A 21,761-nucleotide genomic window follows, 5' to 3' on the forward strand; every position below is an offset into this window, starting at 1 on the left:
AATGCAATGAACTGATTCTGAATGAGGTTACCTACACTGAGGCTGAAGATATAGCAAACCTACTGGCCGATAAATTTAGCTGTAACTTTACCCTTTTCTCCCTTCCATCTGTCCCTCAAGATATACCTGAAATGGGCTCGTTTCCAGCTATCACACAAGACCAAGTCCAAAAAGTGCTATCAAAAGCTAAAAATACTGCATTGATACATCCTGACAATATCCCCAGATGCATCTTAAATAGCATGAAGCATGATTCAGCCACACCCCTAACAACACTGTTCAATCTCAGCCTCCATACAGTTTTTGTATTGAGCAAATGGAGAACAGTCGCAGTCATTCCTCTGCATAAGGTAGGGCCACCTTCCACAGACCAAAGCAATTACAGACCCATATGATCAGCCTCGTATACAAAACCATAGAAAGACCTTTTGTAGAACTAATCAATCAGGATATAAAGAACCTCCAAACAGTGAACCCGTCTCAATGTGGATTCATCAAGGGCAGGTTATGCTTACTCAACCTGGTGAATTTTTTTTTTTAAAAGATCACCAAAGTAATGGATGAAGGCAAAATGGTTTCACACTGCATACCTCAAGCAGGACAAAGCTTTTGACACAATTTCCCACTCAAGCATAGTAGAAAAGTTAAATAAACTGAGACTAGACCCCTGTGTCACCTGCTGGATAGCCAAATGGCTCACAGATAGGACCCAGGAAATCAAAGTAGGGGAAGTTATCGCCACAAATAGACCAGTCACTAATGGAGTCCCCAGGGTCCTGTGCTAGGACCTCTCCTGTTTGCCATCCAGTTTTCTGAAATAAAAGCCAATACCACAGGACTCTAAGTCTCAGATGACTGCAAGCTGGTAGTAGTCATTAAATCCCCAAATAACTTAACCATTCAGCAGGAGGGTTTGTCCCAAATAAATAACTGGTGCCAAAATCATGGACTGACACTAAATGCCAAAAAATGCATTATTGTATCATTTGGGAAATCATCTACCCCAGGGAACCACCACCTTGACAGTACGCTCCTAAGAGTTGACCCACTTGTTTAGGATTTGGAAACTTATATGAACAGTGACCTAACTTTTGAACAGCATGTTCCCATTGTTGTAAGAAAGTCCTTCTGCATTGCACAACTTATAAACAAAGGGATTGTGTCTATATCTAGGGATGTTATTGGTCCTCTTTTCTCAGCACTCATTAAGCCAGTCACTGGATACAATGCCCCCTTTGCATGTATATGCCCAGGATATTTGCAACAACTGGAATCCCCACACAGATATCTTACTAAAAGTGTACAAGGCCTAAAAAATGTCCTACATGGACAGACTCAAACCCTGTCACTATACTAACTATCCTATAGACTACTAAGAGGTGATCTGTGTCTGGCAAACAAGGAATCCTCTGATCCATTACTGATGGATTTACTGTACATCAGCAAGTCAAATAGCATCAGAAATACTTAGCCTAGGTATCTAAATCACTTCTGCATCATCAGTAGAACTGTTTGGAGTGACAGGTAGATCTCACAGAGGATACTGCTGCTGTGTAACAGACTCCCCTTCCACATAAAACAAAGTTCATCCCTGTCTATATTTGAGCACTACTTAGCTTTGTGGATGGGAAACAGAAGATTTACCCCAGGATTGCCCCCGTACTACTAATGGACAGAGGCATCTCCTAAATGCTTATACCATGCTTGGATCCCCCTTGAATTATCTATGGTACAATCCCATTTATTTTCATTCGGGGTAATATATAATTGTTGAACATGGGATGAGTAAGGGCAGTCTATAACCAGATGTGATAGATTATTTCAAGCATAAAAAGGGAAACTGACTAGACTTAAAATGTCACACAAGGGCAGCTAGCCTTGTACTTACCTACAAATCTATAAAAATGCTCACCAAGTTAATATCAGACTAATATTAAGTTGAACAGTTACTTCCAGAGGATAATAAAAACAAAGTCCATTCTTCCAACACAGAAATGTGAAATCTTGATATCGTCATTCTGTCCACTTTCTTCTACTTCAGCTCGGTTTTCTCCATCCATTCCGCAAGAATAAAAAGAGGAAGCAAACACCCAGATCACAACACCATTCATCATTTCTTCCTTCCTTTGACTGATCAGCATGCAGAAACACTGATATATCAACAGCCACATTCAGTACAATGATAATTTAATGTTGAATGGCAAGTAAAGAAAGTTGAAGCAAGTCCAAGCTGAAACAAACTAAGAAATAGTGTAGTAAGCTCTACAGGGTGGTAGCCGTCCACTGCTGCTGTTGTTGTTGAGAGCCAAGCTGCATCAACAGTTGTTCACCTCCCAAAGCCAATGTTAATCCCAACTTTGTACCAAACTGCCCTTACATGTGAAACCCTCATATCCTTCAAAATGAATCTTGGTGCTTGTCTGGGCTCCTGCAGATTTATTACTGGCATGGCTCCTGTTCTGCCCTTCTAGAAGCAGGAGGTATATCATGAGGATGGGTACTGGCAAGGTCCAGATGGTGTCGCAAGTTACTTGTCTTGAAATTCCATAATCCTGCTAAACAGCAGAGTGTTTGATTCATATGAAGATTTTTCAGATCATATGTGATACAGAAAAACAGAGGATCCCTTAAGTGAGGAACTATAATACAAACTTCTCAAAATTAACCAGAATGATGAGTATAACTTAACTACAGATGTACTCCAAAGAAAAGTAAAAAGAAAATACAACATATACCAATAGGTAGTTTCATCCTCTTGTAAGTCTCCTTAGTCTGGCATCTGCTGTGTTCTCCTCTGTCCGCTTGCCTAAAATATTGTGCAGCTGCAAAACTTTCACTACCTAAACTGCTAGCCAGACTTCTCAATGTTATGTGGTGTATATATATCTCCCATTTGGGTTACTGAGGAGTGCCATGTGTATGTCTGTTATTTACACTGTTGTTGAGGTGTTCAGGTTGACAGCAAAGTTGTATGAGTTGCCTCACCTATATGGTGCTATGCCATCTTTTAGCGCTGTCATCTGGCAGGAGTTGGGATCTTTTGTCAGAACTCCCATTATATGATCACATATCTGTAACTTTCCGGGTATGGTGTAGCCATGCAAATGAGGCAGGGATGTTTTGTACATGATAAAGAAAGGCAAAGCTTACTGAGTATGGGATGCCTGTCCATAATGTTCCTGTAGGGTTACATGTGTGGACCAGGACCACCTACACTGAAATATAAACACCTCTGAACCTATGTAGTATATGGTGTATAGCAGATGGTAGGATGCTACTACAAATGGCACATTTATCTATGGTGCTGACAGTAATGATCCATGAACCTTTCAAAAACATTTCCCATGCTTTCAGAGCACAGCTGATTTGCATCTCATACATAAAATGGCATCTAGTCCTGTGTTTACTCCTCACTAGTGGAGGTTCTTGAACACTGTGTTATAGGTGGAGCATGTATGGCTGTAGCAATGCTGCCATTTACAAAGTAGTCTGCTATTATTGTACAATAGAGTTTAAGTCTATTGTTTACCCTTAAACACACACACACACGCGCAATGACATTTCTTTAAATGCTGATATTGCTCAGTCATGGTTTGTTTACAGTCTGTCACTTTGCAAGCAGCACATTAGGTTTGCTGTTCAATTGTTTGTTAGAATTTGTATTTTGGTGCAGGACACCTGTAACCTTGCAGGGTCTGCATGGACAGGCATCCCATATTCAGTAAGCTTTGCCTTTCTTTATCAAAGCCTCTCTGCCTCATTTGCATGGCTACACCATACCTGGCCAGTAACAGATATGTGAGCATATAATGGGGGTTATGACAGTATTCAGGAGGATATGTGAATTCTGTAAGATTCTTCTCTATGTTTTTCTGTGTCAGTATGGGTCCTATTCATGTGCATACCTTATTTGAGTACAAACCAACATCTCTATACTGCTTTAGAATATTCTACAAATTTCAAGATAAGAAACCTGGATGGTTAGTATTACACAGGATACTGTCTGATGTAAGAGTTCTTAGGAGTAATTGACAGAACAATCTCAGATATATGCATATCTGTAAGCAAGTAAAATGTGTTCATTTTTGCTATAATAACACTAAAGAAAATATTTTGCCTGAAAATTCTGATTCATTAAGAATACATTAATTAAATAATTCAGATATATACTGCATTTGTCAGTGTGAAAACTGTAAGATATATGTTTGCAACCTTACAGTAAAATACAGAGTAGTCATGTGGCTATATAGGCCTACTAGTGGTAGCTAGCAATTTACAATAGTATCTCAGAAACCATTTGTAATTTCCAGATTTCTCAAAAAAAAAAAAAAAATATATATATATATATATATATATCATGACACTAATCTACATAATGCACTTAGTTGCTGTGTAATTGCCTTTATATCTGAACTCTGAACTCAGCCTTACCTTCATCCGATGTGCATAATTTCACAGAAGTCTAAATTTAATGTCCTGCATGCCTGTTCTGTGTTAAAATTCATATTTGTTTTTCTGTGCAAAGCTGTGCTAGCTTTGTCTGTATATTTAATTTCTCATACTGCACTACCTATTTTTGTTTAGTAAATGAGACTGTATATTAAATTTCAAAGCTTGTAGTTGGCTATTTATTTAATTATTGACTGGTAAGGATACTGCAATGGTGGATTGACATCCATTAATTTGGCATCCATCTCTGAGAAAGAGAGACTGCTAAGCCAAAACTGCCATTGATTTTTATATTTTGTGTGGCTTATTTTTTGAGTGGTTCATTAACCTGTACTTGAGTGTGGCAGGCTGGTCCTGGCTAGTTGAATAACTGCCATAAAGTAGGAAAGATGTGTAGCCCTAGAAGGTAGTATTAATCTTTCCAGGAAATTCTGTTTGTTTGCATTCAGATATATATTGCAGCTGTTGTGGGCCATCTAGCACTATGACACTCAAGTTACAAGTAAGGTAGGGAAGATCCCAGGAAGCCAGGACCTAAACTCTATGGCTGTTCAGTGTAGAACCTGTTTGAGTGTGGTTAGTGTGGGCCCATTGCCAAGGTAGGAAATATATTTAGCTACATGCTCTTAAAGTCAAATTTCACTTATTTTTTACTAGTACATTTTATTTGTTGTTTGTGTTTATTGGAGACAGTGGTGCAGATTTAAATGCTACAGTCTCTGTTCCTGGTATATATGTTTTACTTCTACTGTAACAACAACTTGGTACTGATATAATGTTGACATAAACTACATTTACATTCTTAACAAAAGCTGTATACCCACCCATAATGGAAAATAAATATAATGTAATATGCTAAACTGTGACAGTACAATGCCTGTAAACCCCATCTTAGTACTTGGTTATAACAGGCCATATATAGTTCACATCTGAGAATTCTTAATAAAACCTTCAATGAATTAGAAGATTCATCTACAAAATGCATATAAGATTGCTATTTTGCTTTTAGAGATTAAACTGCAGCTCATTGTTAAATTTGTCTACACAGCGGTGCCACCTCTATACAGAGAGTTTTGGTTGTGACATATTTTCAGCGACAGAAATTTCCCTTTTCAGAAGAAATATATATGATTTTTACTTTCTGTATAATAACATCCCAGTACAGATGTCATTGGTGTGTGCATGCAACATCTGTCACCAGGAACAGAAGTCATATACCCACCCCTAATGGAAACAGAATATAAAGTAACAAAGCAAGACTATGAGAGTGAAATGCTTGTACAAATCCTGTATTCTGTGACTGGAGAAGGGCAGAGCAAAGATAGTAACATAGCCTGGAAACTCTGATCTCACCCAGATAGTCATATAGCCTGGAAACTCTGATCTCACCCAGATAGTCATATAGCCTGGAAACTCTGATCTCACCCAGATAGTCATATAGCCTGGAAACTCTGATCTCACCCAGATAGTCATATAGCCTGGAAACTCTGATCTCACCCAGATAGTCATATAGCCTGGAAACTCTGATCTCACCCAGATAGTCATATAGCCTGGAAACTCTGATCTCACCCATATAGTCATATAGCCTGGAAACTCTGATCTCACCCAGATAGTCATATAGCCTGGAAACTCTGATCTCACCCAGATAATTAAAGAAGATAACACATTCCCTGCAAGAATTACACTAAAGCAAGCAAAATGCTAGACTGTGAAGGCAGCACCAATAGAATGGCAGAAGTCAGAGCCATCACAAAAGAAGAGCAACTCTATGCCTTATTCTGGAAGTTGGTGAAGGTGGTGGATGACTTGAGAAAATGAGCTGTAGAACATAATCAAAAGGCACAGGATCTAGAGAGAGAAAAAGAGCAGTCCTGTTCACAGAATTGTTGACAAGAAATTTGTTGAAATAAATGGGACAGATTCACCTGACGCACAATGGAAAGCTGGACAATTTCTAGAATGTTTCAGGTACTTCAGTATCAGAATTACAGACATTGCATAAAACATAACCAACCATTAGTGGCAGTGGCACAACAGGTGATTGGATTGTTAACACTGCATTGCAGTATTAGAGGGTTCAGCAAATGTGTTGTCCTTTGGATTAGATGTTAGATGGCTCATTTGCTTGAGTTGGTGATAGTTCAGCTGGATGTAAAGATCCTTATGGTACTTATTAAAAAAAATAGTGAGTCCTTTATTTATATACAAAAATAACACTTATTTACAAAATATGTACATATTTACAAATGTACAAATATAAAGATATACAATTTTGTTTATACATATTCATAATTTCCTTTACAATCATACTAAATTTTCATCCCTATTATACCATCTGATTTTACTTAATATTGTTGCTAAAATCTGTTTACCATTAAACATAATTTCATTTATTCTTTCATTTCATATAACATTTTTATGTATTCTTTTAACACATTTTTTACTTCTTTTTCTTATAATTTCCATATTTAATCATATCCATATTTATTTTATCCACTTCTTTTATATATTTGAAAAACAATTCTTTACATAGTTTTCCCCATAACTTTTTTTTTTACTTTTTAACAGTTCAAAAACATATTCCATGGTTTCTTCTTCTTGACAATGTAAACATATTCTATCACTTTTCTTTTTATATGGCATATTTCCATTTATTGGTAATTTATCTATTACTGGTCTTCGCAAAAAATCTTGACATTCTACTTTCTAATTACATAATTTTCTTATTTTTATACCTTTAATTTTTTCATCTGTTAGATTTTTGTGTTGTTTTACATAGTAATGTTTTACCATTACATTCTTAAACCATGTTTTTCTGTCTTTTTCTATATCATTGATTTTTATTTTCCACAAAAATATTTTTCTTCATAACGTTTTAATTCTTCATTTATACACTTTTCTCTTTTACTCCTTTTTTACCATACCCCAAAATTTATCATACTTCTATTTATACAATTTTACTACTAATCTGTCATATTTTTCATTTATCTACTTTAACATTTTGTACAAATTTAGAAGCATATACCATTGGGTTAATTCATCCTAAACCTCATTCTTTAGTTACACATAAAACTCCTATTTTTACATGAATTAATCTAGAACCCCATATAAATGAAAAAATATCTGCAATAATTAATTTTCAAATACTGTTGGCAACATAAATACATTTGCTAAGTATGTTATTTTCCCAAAAGTACGTTATTTCCCATCAGCGCTGAATTCATCAAATAAGCCATTTTTTCTGAATGATAATTTGTTTTCCAGAAAAAAAGGGTTTATTTCTTCTATTTTTTTCCATTGAATTCTGCTTATATCTTTATTCCCAAATTTTCTACCCAACACAGAAATTCAACTCATTGCAAAATATATACCCCCTATATTTACTACACCAGCTAAACATTTACTTTTTTCTTTATTTAAAGGCATCCCTCTCACCTCTAGAACCCATTTCTGCAAATTATTACTTCTTTTATCCAAATATTGTTTTTTTTTGCAATTATTGTAACGTCATATGCATGCATTAACAGAATTGGAATTCTTAACCCTTCAGGTGTTATGTACCCCACCTCCTTCATGTTGTAATTTATCTATCACATTCATAACTAATGCAAAGAGCACACAACTCATTGGACATCCCTTTCTTACACCACTCTTAATATGTATCTCTTGGCTAAACCAGCTATTTACAAGTATTTTACTATTACTATACACGGATATACATAATTTCCTAACATTCTCACTTATATTCTTTCATTATTCCCCATAAGATTTCATGTCAAATTGTGTCAGACGTTGCTACTTCTTTTCTATTCATAATATCATCCACAATTTCTCTATCATTAACAATTCCTGACAACCCTTCATTTTTATACTATATATGGAATAGCCCATAATATTTTCCATTATAGTTTCAGATATCTTTTGTAGTATTTTCATAAAGATCTTATAATCATTATTATTCAATAATAGCAGTCTCCAGTTTTTAATTGTCTTCTATCTTCCTTCTTTCATATGACTTTAAGTATTCCACTATGTAGTTATTTATACATAAAAGCTTTATTTAACCGTGTATTCAAAATCTTTAAAAATATATACATTTTTTTTGCTAATCCCTTAAATGTTTATTCATTTCATACCCTGTTCCATTCGGTCCTGCAGCCGAATCTATTTACTTATCCTAATACTTTATCTAGCTCATTTAAAGAAATCTGCTTTCCCAACTCTCTTTTTCTGTTAATTTTTTTTTTACTTTCCATGTTTTCTTCACAACCATTTTTTTAAACATTTCTTGTACATATTGTACTACACTATTCATAGTCTTTTCCTGAGTTCTTTCTATCTCTCCTTTTATATTTTTTTATTTCTCTTATTACACTACCATCTTCCTTTACTAATCTGCTTAACTAACTCTATACTTCTTTTTTTCCTTGTAAAAATATCTTTACTTATATAACAGTTCTTGTATTTTTATTGATTTCTTTCATATATATTTTTTGTTTAAGTGCTTTCTATCATTATGTTCTAAATTTTCCAATGCACCATTATATGTTGTTTTGTATTTTTCGTTCTCTACTTTTCTCAAATCATATTGCCACGGTATATTGTTCCTTAAATATCATCCACCATTCAGACTAATTTATTATAAAGTGTTCTGATAGTGATATGATCTTTCTGAAACTGTATTACTAATCTCTTTCCTTCTTCATTCCATGCTTACTCTTTTAGCCCTTTTATTCCTTTGCCTATTTTATATAGTCCTTGTTTTCCTTTATCTTCAGTCATACTGTAAGGTGATCACAAAATCCCATTTAAAGTACCTCCCCTTCTCCTATAACTAAACCTTCTGGTACAATACCTCTTGTAAGTCCATGAATTTTTGTCCCAAAGTTTTAACTTACCATATCTTATAACTTCTAACATTCTTATATCATTTCCTTTCTTTTTATAGTGCCTTTTAAATCACAAATAAAGTCTCATTATTATAATATTCATATTTATCATTACATAGTATAAAATCTGATTAAATAAACTTTCCATTTCTTTACAATTAGTATAAACATATGTTATAATTCTATATATTTGTACTTTCCATTTTAAATTTACTATGGTTAATCTTCCCATTTTTCTAAAGTTACATTTAATATCTTTACTGTATTTCTACAGAACATCTCTCATTTCCCAAATTCTAGATAATCTTTCCTCCCCATAGTCTGTAATCTTTCATTTGTTAAAATTTGTCTTCTAATATAATTGCATCTATATCACGTGTATTACACCTCTCCAAAATCTCTATTCTTACTATATTCTTAATACTATTCACATTTACAGAAAGAAGTCTAAAATGTTCATTTTCCCTTTTCCTTAGATTCATGGTTTAATAAGTTCATATCTAATTACTAGTGAGGATCAAACGTTGTACTTTGTGTCTGTGAGTCAAACACCTTAGCCATTGTAATAGCCCCAGTCATTAGCTGTATGTATTCTTTTTCATCTATTTCCTTTTTCTTTTGTATGTATCCCTTTAAATTTTCTTTTTCTGTCTTTTACCCTTTACCAATATAACTCTTTTTTATTACTACCTCCCAATTTATGTCTTCTATACCACTTATTTCAGAGCCTTCTTCTGTGTCCTCTTTATTTTTCTCATCTAATTTTTCTTGTATAACTACTGCTTCTAAAATGTCTTCTCTTTGTATATTTTATTTTCTTTCTTTTTCCTAACTGTTATTTTCATTTTTCCAATCTATCCCTAAATGTCCAATTTTGTTACATTTATAACATTTCATTTCATATTTTTAATCGTATTCCAGTTCCCCACAAATATAACATTTTCTTTTGTCACAGCTACTTATCAAATGCCCCCCCCCCCAAAAAAAAAAGCATGTTTTGGGTTGTCCCCAGTGTTTTATGACATCCCTATTCCCCTTCATATTTATCATGCTTGGTATGTGTATCATTTGTTCTCTTTCTATTTTTAACACAATATTACAATCCCAGCCACCCGTCCATAATCACATTTTGTCATAAACGTTTGCAGTGTGTAGTACTTCTTTACATAAGGTTTCCAAATTTCCTTTCAAAGTCTCTTTACCTCTATTTGAAACTGTGCAAGAGTTGTCTGTTTTGTTTCCCTGTTAAATGCTTTTATCACATAAAAATTCCATTGGTTACATTCTCTTTTTTCATATCCTCCAAGGAAATTTTCCATTAAAAAAAAAAAGTCTCAAATGTAAAGTCACAAAATGTATATTTTACCTTGTGTGCTTTTACACACTCAAAGGAGCTATTAAATTATTCCACACTTCATACCTGCCCATTTCTTTGTCTTTGTTACTTTGAATCCCTACCATGTTTTCTCATTTTTTCTGCTACTCCAATTTTACCTTCATTTACTTTCCCTGCATATGTTTTCTTTTCTATCTCAACACTATCCTTCAGGGTTGTCTCTGCATCCTGCTTTCATATTTTCTTCATAATATCCCCCTGGAAACATCTCTTTCATTTTTTAGTTCACTCTGCAACATCATTTCTTTAAATAGATCATCCCACAACCTCCTGACCGGTGGGTTGTAATTGCACATCCATCACTTGCTAACTCATCTCCATCAAACAGATTTCTTTGAAACATTTCCTTACAATCCTGCACACATTGTCGGGTCTTGAGATTTGCTTTCATCACTCCATCATCTCCTTTGCTCTCCGTTTCCCTCTTTGTTTCTGCAGGCTCTGCACCTGGAATGGAAACAAGAATTACTCCTACAAAATGGGTCCTACTCTGAACAATGAAAGGTAGGGGGAGTTCCCCAATGCCCTGACTACATTTTCCCTAGTAGTGGAAATGTCACCTTGGGTCTCCCCCTGAAAAGAGGCCACTAGCATGGTGGGACTATACTGGTTAGCAAAAGATAAAAAATAAAGAATCACAGAGCTTCACAAATGTACCCTTAGAAAGGTTTTATATAAATGGCTGTGGGGAGTGCTGCACTGAATATGTCCTCATGGTCAAGAATAATAGAGAAAGCACAGGATTCCCCATAGAGAGGCATGTCAGCTTGCAGGAGTTCATTTAAGGGAAGGCAATATGGTATTAAGCAATATAACATGACAGTAGTTATTCCATTTAAGGGCATGTTCTTTAATACAGGACAGGATTTGTGAGATGGAGTATATAAAGAAATGAAATGGCCAGTTCCCAAAATACAAGATCTTAAGGGAGTCACAACATGGCGCATTTACTCAACTGACATAATGGTGTCATGGATGATGAGGAGGCCTTAAGAAGTTTGTACACTGATGCACATGGAATGTTTTGTTGACTAGGTTACTCCCACAAGGCTAGTGGCCTATTTTCAGGGGAGATCTGAAGTGGTATTTCTACTCTTTTGATAGGTACCATGGGATCTTTTACATCCATCTGAGCTACCACCAATTCAAGCAGATGGGACATCTGTTTAACATCCCATCTGAAGGATGACACACTTGGGAGTGCAAAAGGAGGAGCTACAGCAGTCACCAGGATTTGAATTCTCCTAACAGACATGATCTGAGAAGCAAACAGGTGCAGATCACCTACTGTGCAGAAAGAAGACATGGGGAAAAAGACAATCACAACATAAGACTGCTGAGGAAAAAGACAAAGACATACCAGTACACAGCTAGTTCATCAGAAGGCAGAAGAAAGTTTAGTGACAAAACATACGTAAATCAAAAGACACAACTGGAGATGAACAGAAGACCCTCAGGGAATGATGACTGAGGAAAACAAAAGAGATCAAAACTGCCATGAGGAGAAGCAAGACAATGGGAAGATACAAATGACAATGAGGTATACAGGGAATGAAGAAAAACTCTGGGACTGATATTGTGCTGACTCTGTGACACAAGTAACCTAAAGAAGGCTGCGTATTCATGAATGAAGGGCAGACAAATCAAACCTTTAGTTCTGTTTTCACTAAGCCTGCATGCTAGCTACTGCAACACTGTAAGTTAATTTACTAAAAGTCAAAAGCTTAATTAGAGGTAGGAGCTTGTTATCTGGAGCCTGATAGCTGTCACTGAATCATCACATAGTACAACATAGGGGTAGTTCTTTTACCCCATCTTTTAATAACACTGAGCCACACTATTAGTTAAGTAGCAAACACTAGTAAATATGTGCCACAGTGCTGGATGACTATGTAAATACTGACTTGCTGTGGCCAGCGCTATTCAAAGATGCCACATCAAAACTACTTCATGTAGGAGGGAGTGGCAAATGATTATGCCACCCCTGACACCTAACTCATGGTTTCAGACAGGTGTTTAGCTCTGTACAGTAGCAGATAAGCACAGACATCATGTTTCTGCTGTCAGTGGTTAGAGCTGTATTCAGACTGTAAAGGACCAAAATTTAACAATTTTAAAATTTTCTAAAAAGCAATATAATCTACAATGTAAAAGGATGGTGCTATGTACTATAATTTTATTGTAATGGTTTAGGAATATAAACCAGCATTACATTTACATAGAATAAGGTTGTGCTTTCACAAAACAGTTTCACTGTAAATTTCAGGATGAAAGAACACAGTATTAGTTATGTGCTTTTTTAGATCATATAATGTACAGGGTCAAATCAAGTACAGAGAAGAGATGCATGTAAGGAAAGTTGCATGAACTACTAAAATGCAAAGAAAGAAATGAGCTATAGCATCATTTATTATCGGTCCCAGAAAGGTATTAGAACTCTAACCTTTTTGATCCAGGATATATTTGGCCAGTTTGAATCCAGGAAGTCTGCCTCACATACTGTTCCTGTCCTGCTTTCATGGAAGAGAAACAAAAATGCACTTTAATTGTTGCACTCGGGTATTCTTAGTGTTAAGAAAAGTGGAAGATGTGAAGCTGGACCTGAAAACAGGTCCTGAGGAGAAAAGGGATGTAGCAGAAGGAATTATACTCTGAGGACCATCAGAAAAACTCAAGATGTTAGCATTAAGTGAGGACAAGAAGACTTTTTTCAAGTCCCACTATCATAACTGTGATGGTTTAGTGATTAAGTGCTGTGACTATAGTGTACAGGGTCCTGGGTTCAAGACCTGCAAAGGCTATTTATTTTGGTTGGGAGGGTGGCCTAATGGTTAAGGTGTTTGCCTTACAAACACAAGGTGCAAGGTTTGAGTCTCACAAGGGATAGTTAGCTAGGCTTAAAATGACTTGCAAGGGCAGTTAGCTGAGTACTAAATCTATGAACCTATAAACCTGTAAGCATACAAGATGCTGGGGAACAAACATCAGGTTCCAACAAGTTGTGGTGGGCTGTGAGGGGATTACAAAAAAAATGGAAAGAACTGAGGAAAACTTCAAGTTTTTTTTCAAAAAGGGTGGAACTAAGGGAATGGATAACACAAACAGTGCAGGAAAGAAAATCATCAGATATGGGAAAAGTTGTTTGACAGAAGATGAAGCCAAGATGAGGTGTAAAACTGTTTATATAAATGCTAAAAAAATAATGATGAAGGTGAACTGTTTAGTAAAGAAGCAGCCATTTTACAAACACGTCAGTCCTCCCCAACAAAAGCAAAGGTCTACACAAGAAAATAAAGGGGCAAAATTGAAAATGAATGCCCAGAGGAAGTATGTTTGAGGCTGCAAGAGACAAAAGATGCATGAATGCTATGGGAATGTTAATCTACATGGGGTGGGAGGGAAGGGAAAGATGATGCTTGTTGATAAAGACTTGCCGGGGACAATATTTTCTAGAAGAAAGAGAAACAGTAGAAAAATACATTTGGAACAGAAACACTGCAGTTGTAATCTCCAGCTGTGGATTTTGCCACTTTGTATTAGAGTACTGCATAAAACCTATGATGTGTGTTTGGGATTTAAAGGCAAAACAAGGACTGAAATATATGTATATTAAACAGGTATGATGGAAGATCCTAGGAAGCTAAAGAGGCTGTGGTAAAAATTAAAATGGAGGATACAGATGGTGGTAGAAAATGAAAAAAGGAATATGGGGAACAGAATGCCACAGCAGGTGAGTATCCTACTTGTGAAGTTAAGGAGGGAATGAGGCTGGGCATTGGGTATGCAGTCATACACAGTTTAATGTAAAATGGGAATAGATGGGGGAATGCAAGCATTATAGTTTGGGATTTCAGTGTTATGCTGGAAATAAACAAGGACAGGCTGTTTGGAAAAAATTATATAATGTCAGGATAAATAAAATTTGATGGGGATAGGGAAAAGCATACTAGACTAGTTGGCATAATGGTTAAGGTCTTTGCCGCCTATGAAAAGGTACAAGGTCAAATCCTGACCTCTGGCCAATGCCTATTTGGAGTTTACATCTTCTTCTGGTGTCTCTGTGGGGTTACTCCCACTACTGAAGATCTTGTTTAGTGTTTCCATCTCAAACTCACCAATGTATGTAAGCAGCAGCACAGACTCTACATGGTGCTCTATAAGGGGAGGAGTTGTGTAACCCAACCACTTTGGACATCTACTGTGGTGCGCAGTATCCTCAACATAGGAGAACACAGGGCCCTAGGTGATTTGGTCATGTTGACTAATTTGCCGGTGATAAGTGAATTATGCACCCAGCCTACCCTGACCTATGCCAGGGACCCATGTTAAAAGTTAGAGGGATGTATGTACCCCTATTCGCCAGTATGTGCCCGCCATAAAAACCCAGCAGCCCTGGTGATCCGAATTCAGCCTGGTTACCTGTGATACTTGGACATAAAACCAACCAACCTTCCAAACATGACCAATGTAGCTTCACTGACAGAACTTGGAAATGGATGACATGATGGTAAGGAGGAGGCTGGACATCCTATGTATCCAGCAGACATGATGGAAGGGTAGTGTAGCAAAGCCACTTGGCTTGGGATCTAGAGTTTACTACTCAGGAGGACAGGCTACAAATGGTGTGGAAATTGTGGTGAGAGAGAGGCTTCAGAAGGCAGGGAGGGATATCATCAGAATTAGTGACAGACTCATGGCAGTCAGACTCCAGTGTAATGATAGAGGACTATTCATAATCTCAGCCTATGCCCCACAGCAGGATTGTGGAAGAAAGAGTGCATTCAGACAGCAGTTGCAAGCCCTACTAGATAAAGCAGGATAACATGAATTGGTGTTGATAATGGATTACTTAAATGCACATATCAGGACAGAAAAACAAGATACGAGGACTGCATTGGTCCATGTGGGTGGGGCAACAGATATAAAGAAGGAGAGGCCATTCTAGACATCTGTCTAACAAATAGCTTGATGGCAACTAACACGTGGTTCAGAAAGAGAATCACAAGATCACATACAAGCGTGGCCAACATGCAACTCAGGTAGACATCTTCTTAGTAAGAAAAGGACACTGGAGTGGAATCAGCAACTGCAAAGTCATCCACGGTGAAACAGTCGGCTCACAGCATAAACCACTGGTTGCCAAACTCAGCTGCACTAGTAAGGCTGCAAGGTCAACAGAGACCAGCCTGAAGACCAGAAAGTTGACTGGAGAGGAAGTACAACAGTTCAAAGAATTACTCACAGCTCTAGTACCCCAAAAAGATGAGGAAATGGGAGGAGTTGAAGAAAAATGTTACTGTCACCAAACAGAATGCCTGAGGACTACAGAACAGACAGGAGGCCGAGACACGTATGGAAATAAGGTACATAAGGAAAGCTGGTAGTGGAATACAGAAGTGCAGGAAATCATTAAAAGAAAGGAGTGCAGGAAAAAGTGGGAGATAGAAAGGATGGACCAGGCTAGTAAGGAATACTGGTTGGCTAAAAATGGATAAGAAAGGAGTTGCAATAGCAAAAAATAAGGCATCAGAGGCACTTTATCAGCTTCTGGAAAATGACTCAGTAGGTGGCACAAAGAAACTATATGAGGTTGCAAGATAAAGACAGAAAGATAAAGAAGATAGCCTGACACCCTTCATAAGGGATGCCAGTAACAACCTGCTCCTCAGTCCACAGTACATCAAAGGCATACAGGAGGAGTACTTTCAACAGCTTCTGAATGAAGGAAACCTCACAGAAGCTGTACTGTCCTAGACACAGCCTTTAATGAGAGAATAGGAGGTGCTCACTGTTACATGTCTCTTGTATTCAAATGAGACACTGTGATGGGTCAAGTTCTTTATTGTATTTAAACACATCAGGAGCTATAACTGGAACATACATTTAAGCTAACTGACTGAGTTATTATTTCAAACACACTTGTATGTGCATCTCCTTTCATGCCTGCATTCACTCTGGCTGACTATACAAAATGGCACTGATCCTGCACGTGCTCAGTAACTTATACGCATGTTCTATCTAGCTACAGTGGCTGACTAAGTACAATACACACAATGATCTATACCCAGCAGTAAGGATGCAGCAGGCTCGAATGAGGTTACATCAGACATGATAAAGATGCTGAGTGAGATAGGAGAGAAATGGCCCTTGAGGGTGCGCGTAGCAATATGTAGAGAAAGGCATATCCCAGATGACTGGAGAATAAGCATACTCATGCCAGTGTACAAGAACAAAGGGGGACATCCACAACTGTGGGCAGTACAAGAGGTATCAAACTCACGTTGCACTGCATGGAAGTTCTGGAGAGGGTGATTAATAAACAGTTACTCAGAAGAGTAGAAAGTAAGATGGGAGATGAGCAGTTTGGATTCATATCAGGATACAGCACAACTGACCCAATGTCTGCAGCGAGATAGCTAGTTGAGAAGATAGAGATGAGGAAAGAGTCTGACTGGGAATTGCTAGACTTGGAAAAAGCATATGACAAGGTCCCAAGAAAGCTGAACTGGGCAGTCCTGCAGTGGTTTGAAGTCCCAGAAACATTGGTAGAATTAGTGCAGGCTATGTACAAGGACCCAGTGACTCAAGTACAAACAGTGTTCATCACACAGAAGGATTAACTGTGAGAGTGGGTGTGCATCAGGGTTCAGCTCTGAGCCCACTGCTACTCATACTGGTGATGGACTACATTAGCAAATTGGGTGGAAGGGACAGATCAACAAAGGTGCTGTATGCAGATGATGTGGCATTACAGGCAGACTCAAGAACTTCAGCAAAGGTTAGGGGAATTGAGTGCAAAACAGAAGGCACATGGGATGAAACAGAAAGCACATGGGATGAAACTAAGTATAGATAAGACAGTGGTAATGGCAGCAAATTGGGGAAATCTGAAGAAGCTTGAGAATTGAGATAGAAGAGAAAATAGTGGAACAGATTAATAGCTTCAATTATCTGGGAAGGGTGGCTGAGAAGAAGGGAAGTCTGAATGAAGAGGTCAAAGCTAGAATCAGAGGGGATGCAGCGACCTGGCAGAGAGTGTCAGGGGTGGTGCATGACAGAAGAATGCCAATGAAACTGAAAAGTAAGGTGTGCAAAACAGTGGTGTGACCAGTATTACTGTATGGTACAGAAACCTGGACAATAAAGGCACAGCAGATTAGGAAGCCAAAGGCAATGCTAATGAAGTGCTTGGGCTGAGTGGTAGGATGCACACTGTGGTCGGGTGAAGAAATGATGACATAAGTGCAGAAGCCAACGTACTACAATTGCAGAAAAGATCAAGGAGAACAGATTACAGTTGTTCAGGCAAATGTGCAAAAAAACAGGAAGACAATTTGGTGAAGAAGATTTTGGAAAGAAAGAAAGAAGGCAAGAGGAAACGAAAGCATCCAGCAAAGAGGTGGATAGATTGTATGAGAAATGATCTGGACAGTCAGGCAGGAGTGTGGTACTGATTCGAGAAAGATGGTGGCAGTTAACATGGCACCCCAACCTCATGTAGAAAAAAAATGGGAAATAAGGAGATGATGATGAATGTTTTACAGTACATTGTTTTTGGATATTGTCTAATGAGTTTTGTGAGTGTAACTTGTGTCTAGGATGATAAAACAGACTTTTATTAAGACTTGAAAAAAAAAAACTTATCTGGGCATATAAAATGTATTGACAGAAGATTTTTTCACATCTAATTTAGAAGTACAAGTGTGTGTTTAAGAAATAATGAGAAGGTGGCATTTGGTGAAAATATGCTCGTTTGTGAAAAAAAAAAATGTTGTTTGACCAGCAGCTTATGTCTAATGATGTGAAGTATCTGTTTGTAATACATCTGCATATCCTGCTGCAATTAAAACTTTGATATACCGACAAAATCTGCAAAGAAAATGTATATTTCACAGGAATGATTTCAGACAGGATAAAGGCTTTGAATAGTCATACATACATTGATAAAGTTGGCACTAGTAGTTCCAAAAATAATAGTAGCATGCTGTAGAATAAAACCGTGCTACAACCCATCCCATAGCCCCAACCTCTTCCCCCATAATTAAGGACAAATCCAGAAATAATCAGGGGCACTTTTTAATATTAACTGGAGAAGTGGACACAAAAGAATGAATTAGCATACATTTTTGAAGTAAAATATAAGTCTAATTATTGCTGCTATTTATCAAGCGTAGTCAACCACATTTTCTCCAAAAATTAACAGTTTAGGAGGGATTGGGATAACCAGAGCAAACCTTTTCAGAAGAATCAAGGACAGCAGCAGCAAACTTATGGTCGTGCTATAATGCTGAGCTTTTGCAATGTGCCTTGCCCTCATACGTTTGCGTGAAGTACGTGTCTAATAAATAACTGTAATTCTTTGAATATATTGCGGCAGTCTTTTTCCCGTTTCTGTGGGCTTCTTGGGTGCTGTGTGGAAGAATGTTCAGTTTCCTCTGTAGCAATTTCATTTTCGTGCAGCCATTAGTAGGTTAATGATACTGATCACCTATAAATTTATTTGTGAGAGTAGTAGAGCCTCTATACATTTCCAACAGTTATGATTGCAGCTATAGAACTCAACTGAATCATGGACACTTTAAAATATTACTATTATTAACTGAATCGGAGAATGCGAGTTAATATACATTTCCTGATGTAAAAAATGTACAATTCGAATTATTGCCATCGTCTATTTAGTGTGATTCACTACTTTTTCTCCAAAAGTCACCACTTTTAGGAGGCATTTAAGGGGACAGACCTAAATTTGAGTTAAAATCAGGGAGGGTAAAAGTGTGGTTGCATTTGGGAAAAAGCACATTTAAAGAGATTGCGTTGCGGGCGCCCCAGTCCGGCTACACATCAACCGTGTCCGGTTTGATAGCGCCGGTGCGGAACTGTCAATGACTCTCTGCGTCTGTGGGTGGCAGCAGCGCGTTCCTCCTCGTAGTCTCCGTCAGTCCCCCTCCACCTCCCCGGGAGGGGAACGCTGCAGCGCCATCTTTGAGAGGCGGCTGCTACTAGAGAGGTGTAACGCTATGGGTACATCGCTTACCGTTCCGGTGCAGTGAATTCCGTGCGGACTGTCAGACAGAACGTGATTACCGGAAGTAAACAACAGTAGGCGTGAGCACGCTGCACACAGGACACGGTCCGGTAGTGCAGCAGCAGAATTATCACGCCTCACGCAGAAGGGCTGCTTGTAAAGCCTGTCTCGAGAAAGGCAGCGCGCGCCGCGCGGTATGCACCGTCTGCCCTGAGCTGTAGCCACCGGCTACGTACTTCAGACAGAACAGTCCCTTCTGTTTAGCTGGTCCCACCAGTGGTAGAGCTGGCCAGTGGAGTGTCTGAGGGGCTCGCTCAGGAGGGAGAGCGGCACTGCAGGGGTGAGAACAGTGTTAGCGGCCGGAGGTGGTCATGTCGTCCAACTGCTCGAGTGCGCCGGTGGCGTCGGCGCTCAGTGCCAGCAAAACCAAGACCAAGAAAAAGCACTTCGTTTGTCAGAAGGTGAAATTATTCCGGGCTAGCGAACCCATACTGAGTGTGCTGATGTGGGGCGTTAACCACACGGTAAGTGACACAGCAGGGAGGGGCTCTTGTTAGGGGGACGGCATTTGTACGGGGGAGTTGGCCTAAGTCCCAGCTGAGAAACTATGTAACAGTGAGGGCGTGCGAGCTGGGGCTCCAGCTGTCTCGCACACGACTCAGCGGAACGGGGGAGCTACCAGCTGTTCAGCACGCGCCTGCAGCATTACCTGCTGCACGAGGTGGTCTCTGTGGAAACGCCCATCTCTCATAGCTGCATTCGACACGCCCACCGTTGATCAACCTAGATAAGTAAAGATTTGGACAGGAGGACCGCCAAGTCATCTTGGGCACGATTTCCAGTGCTATGCTATAGTGTGTCCGTGTTGGCCAGCAGTCTGCACTGGACACTTTCAGGCATAGGATAACACTTTGGTGGTCGCCATGTATTTGTAGCCTACAGGCATAGGATAACATTTTGGTGGTCGCCATGTATTTGTAGCCTACTGTTACTGGATTGCTACAGTCAAATTTTTGAAAACCTTGTATTAGATTTGATTTACTAATTTGCATTAATGTTTTTGCTTGTAAAGGAGAAGCTCTAATTGTCTATTGTTGAGAGAGATCTTGAATCTTTTGCAGGTGCTTAGGCAGCAGTAGTTGTAAATGGATATTAGTTCAGGAATTGAAAAAGGGCACTCCTACCTGCTATGAGCGTATGTGTTCCCTGTTTGTGGTACATCTTGCTAGAGCTGATTTCCACCTCCTGGTGAAAGATAAAAGTGAAGTGAATTATGCCATTAAAGTGTGTTGAGGTGGCCCTAATTAGTAATGAGGGAAACAAGTGATGTATACCACAAGAAAAAACTGAACTGGAGCTGGCATTTTCTGTCAGTCTTGTTAACAACCAGTTGATTATTCTGTGCAGAAAAATTTAACACCAAGATATGTTAGGACTTTAATTCTGTGACACAGAGTGATGCAGCCACAAGTGTCACCCACACAACCTCAGCTTGATTAGAGGCCCAGGTATTGGAGGAGCAGAATTGCATGGATTAAAATGAGCAGCCAATAGGAGGTCACCCATCATGGGTGGAAGGTGTTGGTGTTGTCTTGACACAAAAACATTCTAGAGTTAAAGGCCCATATGTGCTACATATGGATAGGAGGTAAGGAGCACAGCCCCATCCACACACACACTATATCATCACAGGTGTGAGGAAGAGTATGCCTCCATAGGAGTAGGCATTGCGCAGCTCTTGCTGGCTGGTGGGGAGGTTGGAATGGTGGCTATAAGTACATTAAAATTCTGCTATCCTGCAGGAAGCCTACTGAGTTCCTGCCTTTTACCTTCCTGTCCTTGGTGTCCTCCAGTGATTGTGTGGGAAGGGGGGCAAATGCTTCAGTAGGAGAAACTAAAGCTCAGTTGTCATGAGTTGTGATAACGGACCCAAAAAGATGTACTGACCTGCAGTTTATGTTGTGGGGGCATCACAGTACAAAAACATGTGAAGCTATATGTT

General features: G+C 38.4%; 1 protein-coding gene across 1 annotated transcript in view; it reads left to right on the forward strand.

Annotated features, from left to right (window-relative positions):
- The first annotated feature begins 19,418 nt into the window (after positions 1 to 19,418).
- PIP4K2B (phosphatidylinositol-5-phosphate 4-kinase type 2 beta) overlaps positions 19,419 to 21,761 on the forward strand; it is a 571,177-nt gene continuing 568,834 nt past the window's right edge. The window contains exon 1 of the mRNA XM_044055292.1: positions 19,419 to 20,283. Coding sequence (XP_043911227.1) covers positions 20,131 to 20,283 — 153 coding nt within the window. The 5' untranslated portion in view covers positions 19,419 to 20,130. The remainder of the gene's footprint in view (positions 20,284 to 21,761) is intronic.

Source organism: Protopterus annectens, chromosome 13.part0, assembly GCF_019279795.1.
Source record: "Protopterus annectens isolate FY-2018-M chromosome 13.part0, PAN1.0, whole genome shotgun sequence".
NCBI lineage: Eukaryota > Metazoa > Chordata > Ceratodontiformes > Protopteridae > Protopterus > Protopterus annectens.